Source organism: Citrus clementina, unplaced genomic scaffold, assembly GCF_000493195.1.
Source record: "Citrus clementina cultivar Clemenules unplaced genomic scaffold, Citrus_clementina_v1.0 scaffold_9, whole genome shotgun sequence".
NCBI lineage: Eukaryota > Viridiplantae > Streptophyta > Magnoliopsida > Sapindales > Rutaceae > Citrus > Citrus x clementina.
In genome coordinates, this window is record NW_006261964.1 from 2898662 (window position 1) to 2917615 (window position 18954).

General features: G+C 33.3%; 3 protein-coding genes across 4 annotated transcripts; 1 reads left to right on the forward strand and 2 right to left on the reverse strand.

The window, feature by feature from the left end:
- The first annotated feature begins 895 nt into the window (after positions 1 to 895).
- On the forward strand, positions 896 to 1237 carry LOC112096699. The gene is made up of 2 exons (XM_024180012.1): positions 896 to 1038; positions 1231 to 1237. The coding sequence occupies exons 1-2, from the start codon at positions 896 to 898 to the stop codon at positions 1235 to 1237; spliced, it is 150 nt and encodes a 49-aa protein (XP_024035780.1).
- A 1439-nt stretch (positions 1238 to 2676) lies between these two features.
- On the reverse strand, positions 2677 to 8034 carry LOC18033221 (DUF21 domain-containing protein At4g14240). Of its 2 annotated transcripts, XM_006419741.2 has the most exons (13): positions 7577 to 8034; positions 7338 to 7414; positions 6971 to 7054; positions 6740 to 6853; positions 5745 to 5828; positions 5536 to 5607; positions 5065 to 5132; positions 4567 to 4654; positions 4367 to 4440; positions 3899 to 4277; positions 3762 to 3808; positions 3591 to 3675; positions 2677 to 3042 (listed from the first exon to the last, which is right to left on the reverse strand). In XM_006419741.2, exons 1-13 carry the CDS (start codon positions 7821 to 7823, stop codon positions 2935 to 2937), a joined length of 1527 nt encoding a protein of 508 aa, XP_006419804.1. In that variant the 5' UTR covers positions 7824 to 8034; the 3' UTR covers positions 2677 to 2934. The 2 variants fall into 2 exon arrangements, with proteins under 2 accessions (XP_006419804.1, XP_024037787.1); XM_024182019.1 differs by lacking the exon at positions 3762 to 3808 and having other exon boundaries at positions 2954 to 3042.
- Positions 8035 to 8900: 866 nt separating this feature from the next.
- Positions 8901 to 10810, reverse strand: LOC18033526 (organelle RRM domain-containing protein 2, mitochondrial). The gene is made up of 4 exons (XM_006419742.2): positions 10540 to 10810; positions 10021 to 10089; positions 9487 to 9593; positions 8901 to 9392 (listed from the first exon to the last, which is right to left on the reverse strand). Exons 1-4 carry the CDS (start codon positions 10778 to 10780, stop codon positions 9306 to 9308), a joined length of 504 nt encoding a protein of 167 aa, XP_006419805.1. The 5' UTR covers positions 10781 to 10810; the 3' UTR covers positions 8901 to 9305.
- Positions 10811 to 18954: the final 8144 nt, after the last annotated feature.

The window sequence follows — 18954 nt, forward strand, 5'->3', positions numbered from 1 at the left end:
TACTTATGATTTTGGATAAGGTGTAAGACATTTCTTTGCCGTTCTTTTGCATGGCAATGGGACATGATTCGACGCGTGGATTTCGACCCAGAGAGATGGTGATTTTGCTTTGTTCTCTTTGAGGAGGGGGGCCTGACACTCTTGAACATTAATGGTTTAAAACTGATCAAAACTCAATGTGTACCCTTAAATGGGATTTGATGATCGCGCGTGTGTGTATACATAGAGAGAGAGAGAGAGAGAGAAATATTTTTAGAGTACGAAAAAATTTGAAAAAACGTATAAATTGTGTAGTTTAAATACTTAATTTGGATAGAAATTTAATGTTGAACTGAATTTTTAGTGAGTACTAAATAAATAATTATTAGGTAAAAAAATAAAAAAATTAAAATACAAAATAAATCTTAACCATTGATTCTTTGCTAAGCAAAAAATAAGCTCAACACTAATTCTAATCACTTTAAATTTTAAACTTCTTAAACTTCATAGTTTTAAAGATTTTCTATATTGTTCCCGCACTTTTAAGAATCCGGACTAAAAATTACTCTCTCTCTATATGTGTGTATATGCTGCAAATGCATGTGAGGTTGTTGTTCTAATTGACGGGGGTCTTCAACAAAGTTCCCCTATTTTACTTTCTTTAGTTTGCTTGTTAATAACGTTACATGTTCCAAAAAGGACAATCTTGTGGGTTTAGCAACTCCACAAGATAAGGCTCTTGTTTGAAACTTAGAAACTGCTTTGCAAAAATTGAAGTTGACAGTAATCAGTGGCCGGCAAGTTCAAATAGATACAGGAGTGGACCCTGTGACAAGGCCTTCCAACATACATGTGGATCCAATGTACATATATAAAGACCTCAACAGATTTTACTTGGTAATTGTAGTTTTTATATATGCTTAGTGCAAATCAAGGAGCAATTGAATTAATGGGAAGAGTGGCGAGGAGATTTGCAAAGTGGAAGAGAATGGTGAGGCAACAGAGAGGGAAGCTCTATATCATGAGAGTCTGCATCACTATGCTTCTTTGTTGGCACAAGTACTCTTGAAACCAAGAAGCTCAAAACTGTCACATATAGTTTCAACTTGCATGGAGCCTTCCTTTCTCCACTCTTTTGGCTTTTTTCCTTTTAATTCTTGGTTCTCATGATTAGCACTCAATGTTCTGAACGTGTATTATATTACCCTAGCTAATTTTGTTATCTGATGCTTCTTAATGTTTATATATCAGAATGTAATGAACGCATATGTAAACATGAATTCTTGATTTGCACACTTACATATGTGACGTGTATATACAAAGCTTGCATGCATGCCTATTTGCGTTTCGTATTATTCAGTTTAACATCTGAAAGCCTCAGAAGGTGACTCATCCAGAGAAATTAAGAGTATAAAATTGTACAATTGTTGCTGGTCCTCACATAAATTTGATGCTTTGAAGTTTGAAAATGCTTATTATGATGCCATGCAAAGTCAATGCGCACCAAAATACCCTGGTAATATTGTCTGCGAATAGCTTCTCAGTTTCTAATCTTTAATATATATTAAAGGAAGCATCATAACGAATCCATCCAAGCACTTGCGGAACTCGGGGGCATCAGTTTGTGATAGATTGCAGAGTGTGGGGCAAATTTACAGCCATATACAGACAGGGAAGGGCCTTGGAATCAGGATAAGTTATCGCAAGTCATTTTCCAGGGTGATTTGGCAGGGAGACACGCTGATGACTCTGTCTTGTCAATTTTTTATTCTCTGGGGCCTTGATCTTCCGCTACAATTGTCACCCACTACTACAATCTTCTCTATATAAACCTTGTTTCCTTAAGCTCTCCCTATCCCCCAACAGCTAGCTACACAGAGACCACTATATATACTCTCCATAATTCAAGCTACAAACTGATACGTAGAACACCACTCCTAGTCTTCTCTTCCGGTGAGTTGAAGATGGCGAGAGAATCAACTTCAAGGGGGATTCGGAAGCTTGGATCATGGCAACGATGTTCGAGGCTTGTACGGGAGCAGCGAACGCGTTTTTACATCATATGGAGGTGTACAGTGATTCTTCTTCGTTGGGACGAGTGAGCCTGGAGGCGAGTCGTAGGTTCGGACCTTTGTTTGTACATTAAGAAAGCTATTGCATATAAAAGCAGCTTCGTGCTGTAAGGTTGCATCTGCACAACCAAGTTTGATCATTATGAAAAACCCAGTTAAGGTGGAATTAGCAGCAGTTTTTGTAATGGGTAATTTAGGATAAATTTAAAGAACAATACTCGTTCTCATGTAAAAACAGAAGAGAAGTTTGTTTCTATGATACTTTTTGTCTATTCAGTTACCTCTCTCCTTCCCTCACACGGGCACACACAGGACTGGCTTTTTCATATTGGACAACAATCAGCAAGAAAAAAGAAAATATTTGCTAATGAAACGCATATCAAGGCAATCTGTTTATGGCCATAATTTTCAACTTAATATCAAGCACCTCCTGGCCACCCATCGGTACATGCAGTTCATTATCCATTACAGCTCATTTTCTTCACCGCCCCGACATATCAAATATTTTCCATCCGATCTGTTTCGCCGGTCATCCCTACAATTCCACCAGACATCTTTCTTTTTAAATTTTTCTTTTCCAGTAAAGACGAGGCATCATGTACAGTTAATCTCAAATAAGTGCAGGTCATAAGAATAATCTTTACATATATCAAATTCCAAATCAAAAACGACCATTTACTTTCTGTACTCGTTCATATCAACCATACAGAAAAGAGTTCTGTTGAGAAGCAACAGATTTACTATCCACTCATTAAACTTCAAAATTTTTATTACATTTCATGGCTTCAATGTTCATTTTCTATGTACCTAAACAAAATTCTTCTCTCGGTATGACTTCCCAGATAAATGGCAGTCAAATTCTAGACTTGTCATCATCCCTTCATCACTTGCTGTCAAGGGGAGGGTCACTAGGAGTTGCTCTTGTTGAACTTGAATCACTCTCAGCAGCTTTCTTTGGAGGTAGCCCTTGCTTACTTTGACCTCCCTGATTCTGAAGAATATAAATAACAAGAATCCGCACCATTTAGCTCCACTCACAAGCGGAAATTTTGGGTGAAATATTGTGACTGTTAGGCCAAATATATCACTAGAGTAATTTTATGCTACTAATTGAACCCACTAATTTCTAAGTCCTTTTTTGACAGTAGAACAATAATACGAAACTTAGAAAATGGCTACATTCAGAAAAAATGGGCAGGGACACTTGGCAACACTCTTTTAAAACTAAATTTTGTTAGCAGGATAAAAATTTTTTATAGGTTGTTAAAGAAATAAAGTTCGTTGATTTGTTTCACCAGATGCACTCTCAGAGCCATCATATTATATTGGATTAAAAGTTCTGACTTCTGAGCAATCTAAAACCATTGAAACCTAATTTCAGGAAATTTGTTTAATAATTTTTATTCTTTCTACCAGAAGATGTTCGCCATATATTTCTCTCTCTCTCTCTTTTTTTTTTTTTTTTTTTTTTTCCCTGATAAACTACATGTCCACAGAATAATCGAGAAAAATAGTAAGTCATACAGGATATCCACTTACAGCAGCTCCTTTCTGGCCAATTAACCTGCGACTTGATGGAGCCCTGGCCACAGATGAAGCAGCTGCAGCTGCAGCCACACGGATTCTGCAAAAGACAATTAAATAGCATCCAGCTTCATTATATGTTTTTGCAATAATCCTACATCACAACTGTAAAGTTTTCTGTACTACCTTTTATGTACATCAACATATTCATCTGTTTCATCTACAATCTCCTCCTGCATTATTCAAGAAAATCACCAAAATACAGTCTGGTGGCAGCAAGCAAATAAACAAAAGAAGTCGAATACCAAGGAGTTCTATTTCACCTGCAAAAGTTCTTCAAATACATCTTCCAGGGTGATGATACCAATGACTTCACCATCTTCAATATCCTCAGATGCATAAATTAATCCGTTTGTTGTCGAATCACTACGTTGTGAAGAGGATAGCCGGTTCATACTGCCTGATGACAAAGGCCTATCAACGTCAACAACAACACTTTCTGTCTTTTCATCCTGCTTGGATAGCAAAGGAGCAGTCAAGTCACAATCCCCGCCTTTGGCTTCATTCAGTTTGGGTTTTTTGCCATCAGTCATTGGTGGGAGAGTCTTGCTTTTTCCTTTAGCCTTCACAACAGCCGCCATGTGGCTGCTGCCCTTTTGAAATTCGTTCAGTATATCATAGAGAGGCATATCTGATGGTACTCTGGAAAGACATACCACACAAGAATAAATATCAAATATTTCCATCATATAATAATAATAATAAGCAAATTCAAAGATGAATTAGCAAACCTTGGAATTCTCCTTATTGAAACGGCACTAACTGGAGTTTCTGTTTCAGGTCGTACAGTGAGAAGACTTTTCACCTAAATCCAACCAGCAGCAGAGAAAGGGAAGAAATGAAATAAACAATTAACAAAAGCTTCAATTTTGAACTTAGGAATACAATACAAAACAGAACTTTATCAAATGTTCCAGATTCTAACACCCACCAGCAGAAGTCCAATAATATTTTTTGGATTCCCAGAGTAGACAGGTACCCGGCTATGACCTCGAGCAAGAATTTTACCCATAGCCTCCCTAAGTTATTAGTGTGGAAAGAGAAACAGAGGTATGAGTAAACGAAAAATTGCGTACAACAAATTATAGAAATTTTCCAGCCAAAAAACATAGAAAGGATGATGACTGAAACTTCAAACATCCCTGACAAATATGACCTTTATGGCATACAAGCAGCATAGATTGGAAAGAAGCAAGAATAAAGAACAAAAAATACCAGTCAACATGAATGTGTAATGCTGGTTATGAACATAGAAGCATCAGAACAAAGAACTAGTTATAGGAGGGTGACCATGTAACAAGGAATTTACCTTCAATAACTACCCAGCCATCAAAAACATAGACTTGTAAGAAAGAGACTCCAAAAAAGAAAATTATTCAAGAAAAAAATTTCAATAGACATGCCAAAAATATTCAAGATCAATACTTACCAGTCCAACTTTGAATTGACATCCAAGGAAAAAGTTGATTCAATAGGGGTCATAGCCTCCTCAGCAGTCTGTTGAAATAAGAAGTGTAGCAAAATGAATAAGTCGAGATGCAATCAGCAAGTGTAAGCAACCATGATCCTAAGGAAGTAGCTAGCCGCTTTATAACACATTAACAGCTTGAAATCTCAGTCACAAGTTATAGATAGTAAAAAGAAACAAATTAATAGAAGTATTGGATGCACCTTAAAATGTTTACATGATGAGATTTAACCACATAAACAATTGCTAGCCAAAACCAACTGCAAACATTTTGCATGAAAACACAGTACATTCACCCTAATCCATGCACAAGCAACATAGACACAAGAATCAATATAAGCAACGGAATGATTTCAGATGCATTCCCTGATTTTCATTTAGCAAAATAGAACAGCTACAGATTGGCAGTTTAGCAGTGATCACAGTGCATACCTTTTCGGTCAAATCCAGTGCTCCACTAATAATCGTCGTCTCATCATGAGTGAGCTCGCCTCCCTTACCTGCCTACATATACCAAGAAAAGCATTCCTTATTGTAATAAGTAGTCAAAAGCAATATAAGTAACATTAGGTATATTCAGCATTCTTAAACTGATACTTCACAAACCTAATGTTTATGCTATACCAGCTGCTTTATTTTACCTCCTGGCTATGTATCGTGACAAGAGCTTTTAACTGAGCTCGCCTAAATAAAGCTTCGTTATGTCCCAATACCCAGTCCAAGATCTGGAGTACACATATCAATTCAAGTAATTTGTCAGCACTAGAAATAAAAAGATAAATATACTCTTTTTAGTACCAAAGTGCAGATAAAATCACATTAAGTGTTCAACACAAAAACTATGTAGAGATAGAAATTAAAGGATAAAACAAAATCCTTTACACAAGAAAGTGAGAAACCAAATAAAAGGTCATGCACACCCTACCCACTTGTGTAGAATGGTAGAAGACATTACAAAAGCCCCACAAACTATCATGAATTTCTAGCCAAGAACAAGCAAAAATAAGAAAAAGCAATGAGTGGAACAGACTTAATCCACAGCGGGCAGTATCCCGTAGGCCCATGAGCAAGATTTTGTCATTGACTTTTTTTTTTTTTAATAAGAAACCCAAAATGTATCAAACATGAAGAATCATTACAGTGAAGTGAACCAGTTGTCCACCAAGCAAAGAACTAAAATTTTCCGTGCTATACAAAAATATATCATTGATGAGAAAAGGAAGAGGCCTCACAAGTCCAAAAGGAGAATAGGGATTGAAAATTGGAAATTTCCCATGCTTCCTTACGCTACTATTATCAATTTTCAACTAAAAACATGTAAGAAAATGAAATAAAATATGAAATATGGCGAAGAAAAGCTCTCCAGGGCTCACATACAGACATTCAAAAGAGCTATTTATTTCAATAAATGATGCAATGACATGAAATATTAGTTGTCATAAACTCCCAAGAGACCCATACTAGAAAGTCAAAGGTCTCAAATATATTGAACATATGTAAGAGGTGCCTGATGGCTCCTCTAGTGCAATTAGAAACAGCAGTTTGATTAGAGGTCACCTCAGGTTGACAGCATAAATACACATTTCTAGCTATATGAAATCTTACAAAAATCTAAGCATCAGTCTCAAATTTTTACCTTTCCAATGGGATAAGCTATCGGATAGCAGATAATCATCAAAATTCGCACAAGCCATACAAAATTAGCACCTACAGCGAGTCCATACCTTGTGCATATTGCTTGTGGAATAACCTTACAAATAAAAGGATCAAAAAAAAAAAAAAAATCAAATTCCAATGATTTCAAAATCAGTTATGAAGAAACTAAAGGTCTAATATATGACACTGCTCAAGAGTTAAGATAACATACCTCTCCAAAAAAGAGAACAAAAGTGACAGAGAGTATTATGGCAACATACTGATTGAAAAGCTTATCGAGGTATATAGGAAGGGCCTGCACGTGGCAAGCATCAAAGCCATTAGCTGTAGCTAGAAGTTGAACTATATCTCAAACAATGATAAGGAATTGAAAACCAAAGAGTTGCTAAAATTAAGATTTTGTTCAACAGAGTATCAACATCTCCTGCAAACAAAATAATCTCTTTTATAACTTACAAGCATTAAGTGCCCGTCTAAGCTTGATGATAGTAAATTGGAAATGTATGATCTCAGAATTTATTTAAGTTGGAAAATAATAGAAGCTACAAAGTTGAAAAACAAAATTTCCAATTATCTACCTCCATAGAGGCGGCATTACACAGTAGCAGAGTCACAAGAAGCTGGTGTTGCTTTTGAACCACAGGAAAAATCGCCGCTAAATACACAAACAAAAAAGCGTGACATTTTGTCATTGTCATTCATTATTATCACTGATTATAAACGAAATCATTTCTACAATTCGATAACATTTTGATCCAGATAACTAATTTATTAGTAATTAAAGTATAATATAATGAATCTGCGGATAAATGAATACCTGCTTGTTTCTTCTCGGAGGGAGTGCCGCTACGCTGGAGGATTTCAAGTTCGACGAGGCCGAGAGACATGAGGCCTAAGGTGAGTCCAGACATGATACCAGCGAAGAGGACCAAAACGCAGGAAATTCCGGCGTATACGAACCACCAGACGGAGCCAAACGGTATGCCTTCAGACGAGGGGCCACCGCCGTTCTTCATCGTCGACGTCAGCATCCGCGTCGCCATCACCGCATTTAGTAATTGCATCGTCGTCTGGATCTCTCTCTCTTGTCTTTCTTCTCTGATCCAGTTGAATGATGACGACAAACTCTCTCTCTCTCTCTCTCTCTCTCTCTCTCTCTATTCGTTTCTGTTAAATTAATTTGAAAAAAAAAAAGAAAAAAAAGGCTGTGTTTGTGCAATACTGCAATGTGTTTCAGTCACTTATTGTTGTTATGAGTTGTTTGCTGTTATGACCATGAACAGAGTACGATCCGGATTGGAAAATGAAGGCATTTATGATTAATTTATTATTACAATATTATTTTTGTACACGTGGCGCGTTCTGGTAGATTCTCTGACTAGAACAAATACTCCTTAGCTTAGGCCCGTACCGATCAGTTATTTGGGCTTCATGGATGGGTTAGATCGCGTGAAAAGGTCTAATAAAGAGATCTACTGGACCTTTTGTTTCAAAGTTCATCGTATTCGTACAAAATTTATTTTTATTATTAAATTCACACCGTATGTCCGTATTTTTGTCTTTGAACCAAAAATAAAAAGAAGATCCAAAAAGAAAATCGTACTTCTCATTTTTCTTAATTACTAAAGTTTTAAATACAGCCCACATCAACAAAATAAATTTGACAAAAATTAAGTAAAAAAAAAAAATTTCTTAATACATGATTAAATTGGTCAAACACTTTCTCACCTTATTTTTAAAGTTAACAATTTACGTCTATTCATGAGAAAGAGCCGGGTTGGATTTCCTGACATACATATATTGGATTGTATCACATTTAAAAATTATACTCCTTAATGTAATGTAATATTTCAGAAATTAAAAAACTGCAGGTCAACAAGGATTGCAGTTACTATAAAGATCAAGATTTATCCTGAGAAATTGTAAAGTGAAAACAATCCAATCATCACAGATGACAATTGTTCCAATCTAAATTCAAAACCAGTTCATCAAAGGTCATCAGGAAGGGAATTCAAGTTGTAGCTTCAAATGAATTCATTGTGTTTAACGACCATATAATAGACCTCGTTATGTTTACAATGATATCGACAAATTCAACATGATTCAGTATAACAACAAAACAAGTTCGATTCTCTCTCACAACACAAATGTAGTTATTACCATCTTGACGGCTGCAATTACATTCCCACAAACAGCAGCAGCTTACTACAATAAATGCTCGCAACTTTCAAGTCACTGGACTAGGTCACGTCGAATTCAAGTTGCTAACTAAGGTCGTATTCAAGAATTCAAGAATTACAGATTCTGGAACTATCTTATGTCACAAAGATTTACAGAGGTATAAAGTTACAGAACCATAACCATAACATCAACCAGAAATTCTGCAAATGTAGTTAGTTTTGGTCCAACATTGTAAAACCAGTGTCCAAAACTCCATTGGGTAATATCTATTCTTCATGGTATTGACTGTGCCAACAATTTTTAGTTCCTAAATAGTAAGATGTGCGTAAATGCTTTCCCATTTATTGGCTTGACAAGATTTCAAATTAGAACTTGTATCGTGTTCTCCTTCCCCTATTTTTGGACAAGCCAGCCTCAGCAATCTTAACCAAGATAAACCTGCCATAGAAAAACTGAGCAGCAAAACATAACACAAGCAGTGAAACACAATTTTCCGCATAACTAACTACACAGGGATGGAAAAAAACAAACTACGAAGTTACGTACCTTTCCGTTCATATTTTCTACTGCCAAGTCAGCAGACTCTTTCCTTGAAAACCAAACAAAAGCAGATCCTAAAGGCTGCTTCGACAGTTTCTCAGTAACAATTTTGACTGCGAGATTAGTAACAACCAATTGAACATTAAAATAAAATCAGAATAGATGTAGCTCTCAACATTTCACAATCGCATGAAAGCTGCAACTCTGCATAATTAGAAAACATATGACTCAGTTTTAGGCAATTCTCAAGAAGAATAAATCTTGATTAACCACAGGACTAAAATCCTATTGCAATGAACTTCTTGCCTATGTGGCTATGTCCAAAATTATTTGCCCTGACATCAGATTGAGTTTGTGAGTGCATTGACCATGCACCATAGATTGAAAGATCTAAATTTAGAAATAATAAACACACTTGTATAACATTCAAAAAGATAAATTACTACACTATGTTGTTACATCTAAGTAATAAGCCATTCCTTCGAGGAGTCACTTCCATGCACACAAGACTGGAAAAAAGCATAAAGTAGAAAATTTCACCTTGGACAACTTCCCCAAACTGTGAAAAAGCCTTCTTCACCCGTCCCTCAGTCATAGATTCTGGCAGTCCTGCATCAATTTTCTCCCTAGAACGTGACCACTCAAAACACATGAATTCTAGAGAAATATAACCTAAGCTAAAGAAGAATAGCAACATATGAAAAAAAAATGATAATTATTAATTTAAAAAAGATTTTTTTTTGGAAAGGTATCTATCAAATGAATGTGACCACTAATAAACACTTCAAGTGCTTTTCAAAACTATAGAAGCTTTCTCAAAAACCACTACTGAAGTGCTTCTTCAGACAAAAAAAAAAGAGCGGGGGGGGGGGGGGGGGGGGGGGGGGGGGGGCAGCACTTGAGTCATATAATCATTGTCAGTTTTAACCAAACACTGCAAATGTTGCTTTCTCAAAAACACATTACTCTTTCATTCAAATCAAATTTCGAAATTACAACACATTGATATCAAAATGTTAAAAAAGGGATGAAAGCGAAGCAAAAGAGGTATGTTTTCACCTTTAATGAAAATCCCAGTTCGAGAAGAAGTGTCGGATTCCGTTGAATTGCTCGAGTTCGAGCCTGAACATTTGGTTTGAAGAGAAGGGTGGCTGTAAATGCGTGAAACAGAAACTGAAGAAGAATTATTGGAAGTTAGGGCTTTAGAGATAAAGGGTCTTGGAATTGCAGTTTTTGTGTGTTGGCGGGAGCCAAGCAATAATGATGAGAAAGGCGATGGACATGGCAACCACAGCGCCATTTCAACTCGAAGTCAAAACCCTGATACCACACTCTACTGTAACTGGAGGGTTTATGCTGTTGGTGAAATTTGCGTAAATGAACGACGGTTCACCGGCCCAAAAAATAAAAGAAGCCCAACATGTTTGGGCTAAATTTTTAGAGTGGATCCATCCAAACCCAACATTTTAACTTTTCAAATTCCTTTTGTATTGGATAACGAGAGGCATCCCAATAAATTTTGAATACGTGAAGGTTTTTAAAATTAAAAGAATTTTTTAATAGTTTTAAGTTTTAAACTGGAATATAAAATATCAGCAATGATACAACCACAAACTCTTGTACAAATTAATGTGGCATTAATTTATTGGTTGAATGATAATATAAAATAATATAAATAAATCATGTGAGTCAAGAGATATTTAATTCAACCAATAAATTAATGTTACATCAGTTTGTACAAAATAAATTTGTACAAGAATTTATGACTATATCATTACTCATAAAATATATTCAATTTAAAATTAATTATTAAATCATTATCACTAAGAATTTCTCCTTAAATGTAATTCTAGAAGAAAATGGGCTTTGTCAGGATATTCAAGGGGCGTTGAGAGCATCACTCTCTCTAATTTGTTTTTTTTTTTTTACATTAATATATAGTAAAAAGTACTAAAACAACTTTATTATAAGAAAATCTCCCAAAAGATTTGGCCTATTTATTTCTTGCCCATAATGATACAATAACCACATACCCTTTGTACCAAATTAATGTGGCATGAGGTACTGGTTGAAGAGCAATGTACTTAATGAAAATAATTATAGGAAAAATGAGATATACCCCCTTTATTTATCAACACTAAGTGAAACTCCCTCAAGTTTTAAAATTAGTTAAATTCTCATTATGTTAAAATATTAACTATGAATTGACTTTTTCAAAGGGCGGTTTTGTCTTTAAAAATAATAGAATTATTCTCATTATATCATGGGGCAATACAAAATAGTTTTTAATTTACAAATTAATAAATGAAAGAAAATACCCAAAATATATCATCTTCTCAAACACAAATAAAAAGAAATAATATATTATCAAACTTTTCGTATCCCAAGTCGTCATATCGATTTTACCCACGTTTCCATTACTATTGCTAATAAAAAATAAATATGTGTTTAATTGTTCTTTTTTTTCCTTATTTTCTTATTTGTCTCCAAAAGATAAGCATTAAGCCACGCAATTAACAAACATCCCAAGTAAATGATATGCATGCTTGAGAAGAAGAGTCTAGGACTTAGTCATTATTTGTCTTAAAACAAATGGGTGCTTGACATTGGTCCACTAACTACGTATGTAATATTACCATATTTCACATTATTACTTGTGTTTCATGAATTATTGCTTAGTATGTCTTTTGTTGGTTATAGTATAGTTAGTAGTGTAGATCATATGTTTCCAATGGCTCTTATAAAAAGCATAGAAGTTATTTGAATAAAGGGACTAGATAATTTATTTCACAAAACTACTCTCTTCTCTATATTCTTTTCTTTCCTCTGATATTTTTACTTCAAATCCTTAAAAACTGCATATTGAATTGTATGAAAGATAGGTTTTTAGTTTTTAGTAAAGAGTTAATCTAGAAGATGAGAAGAAAAAGCCAAAGAAGTTAAAGGAAAAGAGAAAGTTATTTTGTTGAAATATGTCTACCTCTTATTTAAGATACTTTTAGTTAGGTTTTTATAGCCTTACAACAGTTCACAAATAGATGGCAAACATCAATAACAATAAAACAAAACAATATGAAAAGACAAAAAAAAAAAGTACTTACCACTTATGCTAAAGATTAGTAGCTCATTCATCTAACATCCTAACTCAATTGAATAAGTTTATCAGCTTACTATATCAAAATACATAACTAAGTCTCTGCTCAACATCTCTACCACCTTACCACTCACAAATATAATGTATGCATGCATAATTAAACATATCAATTCCCCTCCCTCTCTCCTCCCACACCCCCTTCAAGGATCCTTGTCCACAAGGTTGGAATTAGGATATGATTTAGAGAAACGTTAATCATTTCTTGAGGTTGCATTTTTTACCATCCTACTCACCATTTGACCATGATTTCAAATTTGGGTTGATATTTTCCCTATATAAATCACATACCAATTGAGTATATTTTCACGTTACAAAATTATAGATGAAGCATTTGAAATTGGATGTTGATGGGCTGAAGTGAGAGTGACTGAGCTTAAATGTTTTCGTAATAAGCTAACATGGAATACATTGTGGATTTGGGAGTAAGGGGGTAAAGCCAACCAGTAAGTTACTTCTTCGATGCATCACAAATTTGAAATAGACCAAAGAACTTAAACATAAGCCTAACTTGTGCAAAACCACATAGTGACATAGCTGAAGTTTCAAGTACATATAATCGCCCATAGTAAAAGTGACTTCACGCCGGCGTAGGTCTGCTTGAGAATTTTTTTCATTTTTGTGGAAGTTAATGGTTGTGATGCAACTTACGCATGATGGTCTCTCGATCACGCGAGTACTCATCTACTGCTTACACTCTAGAAATGCTTGGAACATAATCTAGTATGCTTGGAGGTGGAATTCCATAAACTGTCTCGAAGGGTGCCATCTTGGTGGAGGAGCGAATGGATGTGTTGTAGCTAAATTCTGCCCAAAGAAGCCATTTAAGCCATTTCTAAGGTTGGTCACTTGTAAAACACTGTAAATATTATTTTAAAGAGCAATTTACAACTTTCGTTTAACCATCGGTCTGCGGATAGTAACTAGAACTCATGCACAACATAGTTTGTTGAAACTCGAAAAATGCTTACAAAAATAATAATAAATGCCTTACCTCGATCACTAACAATTGATGTCTAAATGCCGTGGAGACGGACAACATTAGTGAAAAAATGCCATGGCAACAACAATTGCAGTAAACAAATGTTACAAGGCCACAAAGTAAGCATATTTGGTCAATCAATCAACGATCATCATAATAATTGTATGTTTATTAAAAGATCGTAATTGTTCAATAAAGTCCATTGAGATGTTGGTCCATGTTAAAGCAGCTCATTGTTCAGAGGTTACAGAGGCAATGAAAAGCAAGCTTAAGCAGCTCAGCAATGCCAAGTCACAAAGGTTGTTGAAGAGTATGATAGCTCAACATAGTTTGTTAAGATTACTATTATCACACACAATTATACATAACAAAATGCATTGAGCATATTAGCTAAATAAATAGAATTAGTTACAAGTTGTTATTAATGTGTAAAGCATATATAAATATGTACATGTAACATATTGAAGAATGAATTAAAACTTTTGGAATTCACCATTACATTTTCTCTGACATATTTTCCTTAAGCCAAACAACATTTTCTTAGCTTTTTGCATGGTATCAGAGCCACAATGACTAGCTTAAGTACTATAACTTTAGAATAACCAATCAATAACTCAAATCAATCTTCACAAACATCATTCACCTTTGCTGCTACTATAAAGCTCAATCGATCTAATTTTCCACTTTACGTAAACAAGTATTGACTTCAATTAGAGGAAATTATCTTCAAAAATTCATCTCAAAACCTCATATCATTCAAAATAATATCTCTCTAAATCAATAGTTGATAGATCAGTTTGGAAGATTGAAAATCCATCATATATCAAGTGGCGAGCATAAGATTAAACACTTCTTGGCTGGCTGTTATCCACCGTCAGTAAAGGTTTTTTAAGTTATATTCTTAGCTATGGCACTTCTGTTGATGTTTAGAGATTATTGAAAGGCAGTTTAAAGTTCAATCTAAAGTTAAAATGCTTCAATATAAAATGAATATTTTAAGAAAAGAATCAATATCTGTTGAAGAATACTGTGCAGAAATGAAAATACTTGCTAATAAACTTGCTTGTGCTGGTGATAACATAGCTGAAAAAGATTTATTGATGAGGATTTTGAATGGCTTAACCCTTAACTATCTGGATCTATCTCAATTATCACTGTAAATAAAATGAGTTATGATGATGCCTATGTTCTGTTATTAACACGTGAAGCCAAACTTGAGCAAAGTCAAGGTGTTAAAATTATGTCCAATGCCAACAACAGTACAATGAATGCTAACTACTTTCATATGAGAGGTAACTTTAAAAGAGGTTTATATGGCAATAGACATTATGGTCACTTTAGGAACAAATGACTCAATGTTGGTAAAGGCATGTTCTTCAATTCATATCCTAGAGGTTTTCCAACTAGTAATGGCAATTTTAGAGGTTGTGGCAGAGAACATGCTATGTAATTTCACAGGCCGCCACCTATGAGACCTGAGTTGCTTATATGGCTAACTTTGAGTCATTCTTTGGCTATGCATCATCTGTTGAAGACTATTATGTTGTTTCTTACTTAAGTTTTGACTTTATGCACTACTTTTTTTTTTATCCATCAAAAAAATTTGTTGCATCTAAAGTTTATATTGCTAATTACGAATGATTTACTAATGAAGGATGGTACTTTAATAGTGGTACTACACATCATTTGACCAACAATATGATCAATATGTATGTCAGAGAGGAATTCAAAGGCTCAAATCTTACTCAAGTTTTGACTTTATGCACTACTTTGTTTTTTATCCATCAAAAGAATTTGTTGCATCTAAAGTTTATATTGCTAACTACGAATGATTTACTAATGAAGGATGGTACCTTAATAGTGGTACTACACATCATTTGACCAACAATATGGTCAATTTGTATGTCAAAGAGGAATTCAAAGGCTCAAATCAGCTTATCACTGGCGATGGGCAAGGTTTGCTTATAATTTATATTGGTGATGCTTGTTTTAGTTATAAATGTTCAAACACAAAGTACAATCATAAATATATATTGCTTAAAGATATATTGTTAGTTCTTACCATTATTAAGAATTTATTGAGCATGTCAAAACTAACAACTGATAATAACATTTATGTTGAATTTGTTGACAATGTCTGTTATGTGAAGGACTCTCTGAAGAAGCAAGTGCTTATGTAGGGACTTGCTAAGAAAAGGTTGTATAAGCTGCTTCTAAAGTCATCTTAGTCTTTCACTTTGTTTTTCTTATGTCACTCACCTTCCATTAGACCATTATCAATGTTGTCTGTATGTTATCTCAATTTACATGTTTCAAATGATGCTCAGAATAATACTTTCAGTTTTATTCTTTCTTGTAATGCATCAATCAATAAAATTGTTCTCATGCATAGATGTTTTGGTCATCCTTATCATCAAATACTAATGCATTTGCTAAAGAATGTTCATTCTCTTAATCTCTCAAGTAATTCAGTAAAAGCAAGCACTTGAACATATCTGTGAAGCATGCCAAATGGGCAAAGTTCACAGACTTCACTTCCCTGTCAACGAAACTAAAGCTCTTGAACTTATTCATATAGACTCGTGGTGTCCTTCACCTATTCCTTTTAGAAACGGTTACTCATATTACATAGACTTTGTTGATGATATCAGTAGATATACATGGATTTATCCTCTAAAATTAAAATCAGAACCATTAGATGTCTTCAAATTGTTCAAATTACAGGTTAAAAATCGATTTAATGCTACCATCAAGAACCTACAATCTAACTGGGGGAGGAATATAGATCATTCACTCACTTTTTAAACCAACTGAGATTATGTTTAGACATTCTTGCCTCTATACACATCACCAAAATGGCTTCATTGAAAGGAAGCATAAACACATTAGACCTTACATTGTTAGGTCAAGCCAAGCTACCATTTAAATTTTGGTGGGATGCCTTATATATAGTTGTTTATCACATTAATAGATTGTCTTCTATAGTTCTAAAACATCTTCCTCCCATGGGAGTGGGGAATGAGAGTGGAAACCATATTCCCCACTCTAAAAATATGTGGGGCTTATGGATTGAAATTTACACTCATTCCTTAAAATATGTAAGTAAACACAAAAGTGGGGGAATCCATTCTCTTCACTCTCACTTCAGTAAGTAAACATATCATTAATCAATTTATGTTCACAATTTATTAAATGAATAATTGATATCATGATTTTAATAAATAAAATTATAAATATCATGATTTTCTAAATATATATTAATGTTATTATAGATTGTGATTTATGACACAATGTAAGTTCAAGTTAATAATTAAATTAACCCTTAAGAAAAATTTATTATTATTGTTGTTATTTTTATTAAGTATTAAAAAAGAATTCTAATACTGTAGGGTCTAACTTAATAATTAATATTATATTCTCTTACTATTATTAACTTATTGTTATTAAATATAAACTAAAATTTTGAATTCTTGATTCTATTAAATTGGACTAAAGGCACATGGAACCGAAAAAATACATAGGCTTGAAAAAAAAATACTCCAACAACTTGACATGCTCTTAAAAAAATTAAAATAAAAAGAAAAAAAATTGTGTTTTTTTCTCAAGTATAACACAGTATGTGTGGGCATGACATGTGTGCCCGGTCACGTCTAAGCAATAAAAATAGGCACGACATTATATGGCACGAGCACAATCACGCGAGGGTTTTCTTTGATGGCCGGCCCGGTCCATTGGGCATCTCTAGTCTTAACAGCAAAACATGATGATTTGACTAGTAGGTAACGCCATAAAAGATCTCAATCTTCATTTAACGATTTTTTTTTAATTTATAATTTTTTTTTTTGGGTTAGGTTTTGGGGGGGGGGGGGGGTTTGGAATTTCTCTTACGAATAGAATCAAAACTGGACCGTCCATGGTGATTCAAGTGAGTTAGGAGATTGAGAAAGAAAAAAACAATGAAGTTAAATTTTTTTTTAATAAGTACAAGTATTTTTTAATTTATTTTACTTTGAATTGTATCCAAGAAGTATATTTATATTAAAAAGTTGTTGAATTAATTTTTAAGGACAGAATTTGTCTTTGAAAAAGTAAATTCCCTGTTAATATTTTAACATAAGGGGAATTTTAACTAATTTTAAAACTTGAGGAGGATTCCACTTAGTTTTAATAAATAACAGCGTTTTCTCGCTCATTTTCCCAATCTATATATCTATATAAAGCTAGGACTTGAGGAGGTGATGTGGCATCACCATTTTACTTCTTTGTATATTCTCTATTATCTAATAAATAGATATTTTTTTTTAGATTTGTCTTTTCATCTTCTCATAATTAATTTGATTGTATTTAACTCATTTAATAAATAGTAACTTTATTAATAAATATCATTCCTCATCTTTTTATATTTTCTATTATATAAAATATCTAAAATATTGGTGGATATTCTTTGTACTTTTTTTCTCTTTTTATTTAAATTCAACAATATGTAATCATTAATAATAATTAATTATAAGTCTTTTGAAACATTTATTTATTTTATTATGCTAGCAATTAAACTTTAGTGGCATAAAATACATGAATTAATCTATCTATCTATCTATCTATATATCTATCTATATATATAAAGTTGGGACTACAAGAGGTGATGTGGCATCACCATTTCTCATCATTTCATACTCTCTATTATCTAATAAATTGGTTGAAATTAAAAAATAATTACATTACAAAATATTAAAATAGAAAATAATTATTATATTATAAATGATTACATGTCTTTTCCTCTTTCTATTTAAATTCAACAATATGTAACCATTAATAATAATTAATTATAAGTGTTGAAACATTATTTTATTTTATTATGCCAACAATTAAATTTTAGTGGCTTAAAATACATTAATTAATTAATATAGGAAGGAAGGTTCCTTCATCTTCCCTCAACAATGCCATTAGAGCTTAATTTTAATGTCATAATCTCATATTTAATTATTCAATCTTTTGTTTAGTACATTTTGGCTTCTTCAAACTCCATAAACATTAAATATTTAAGATTTGTGGCATCATTATTTCTCATCTTTTTTTATTCTCTATTATCTAATATATTGGTTGAGATTAAAAAATAATTACATTACAAAATATTAAAAATCTATATATATATATATATATATATATATATATATATATATATATATATATATAAAGTTGGGACTAGAGGAGGTGATGTGACATCACTATTTCTCATCTTCTTGTATTCTCTATTATCTAATAAATTGGTTGATATTAAAAAAATAATTACATTATAAAATATTAAAAATAAAAATAATTATTAGATTATAAAAGATTATAT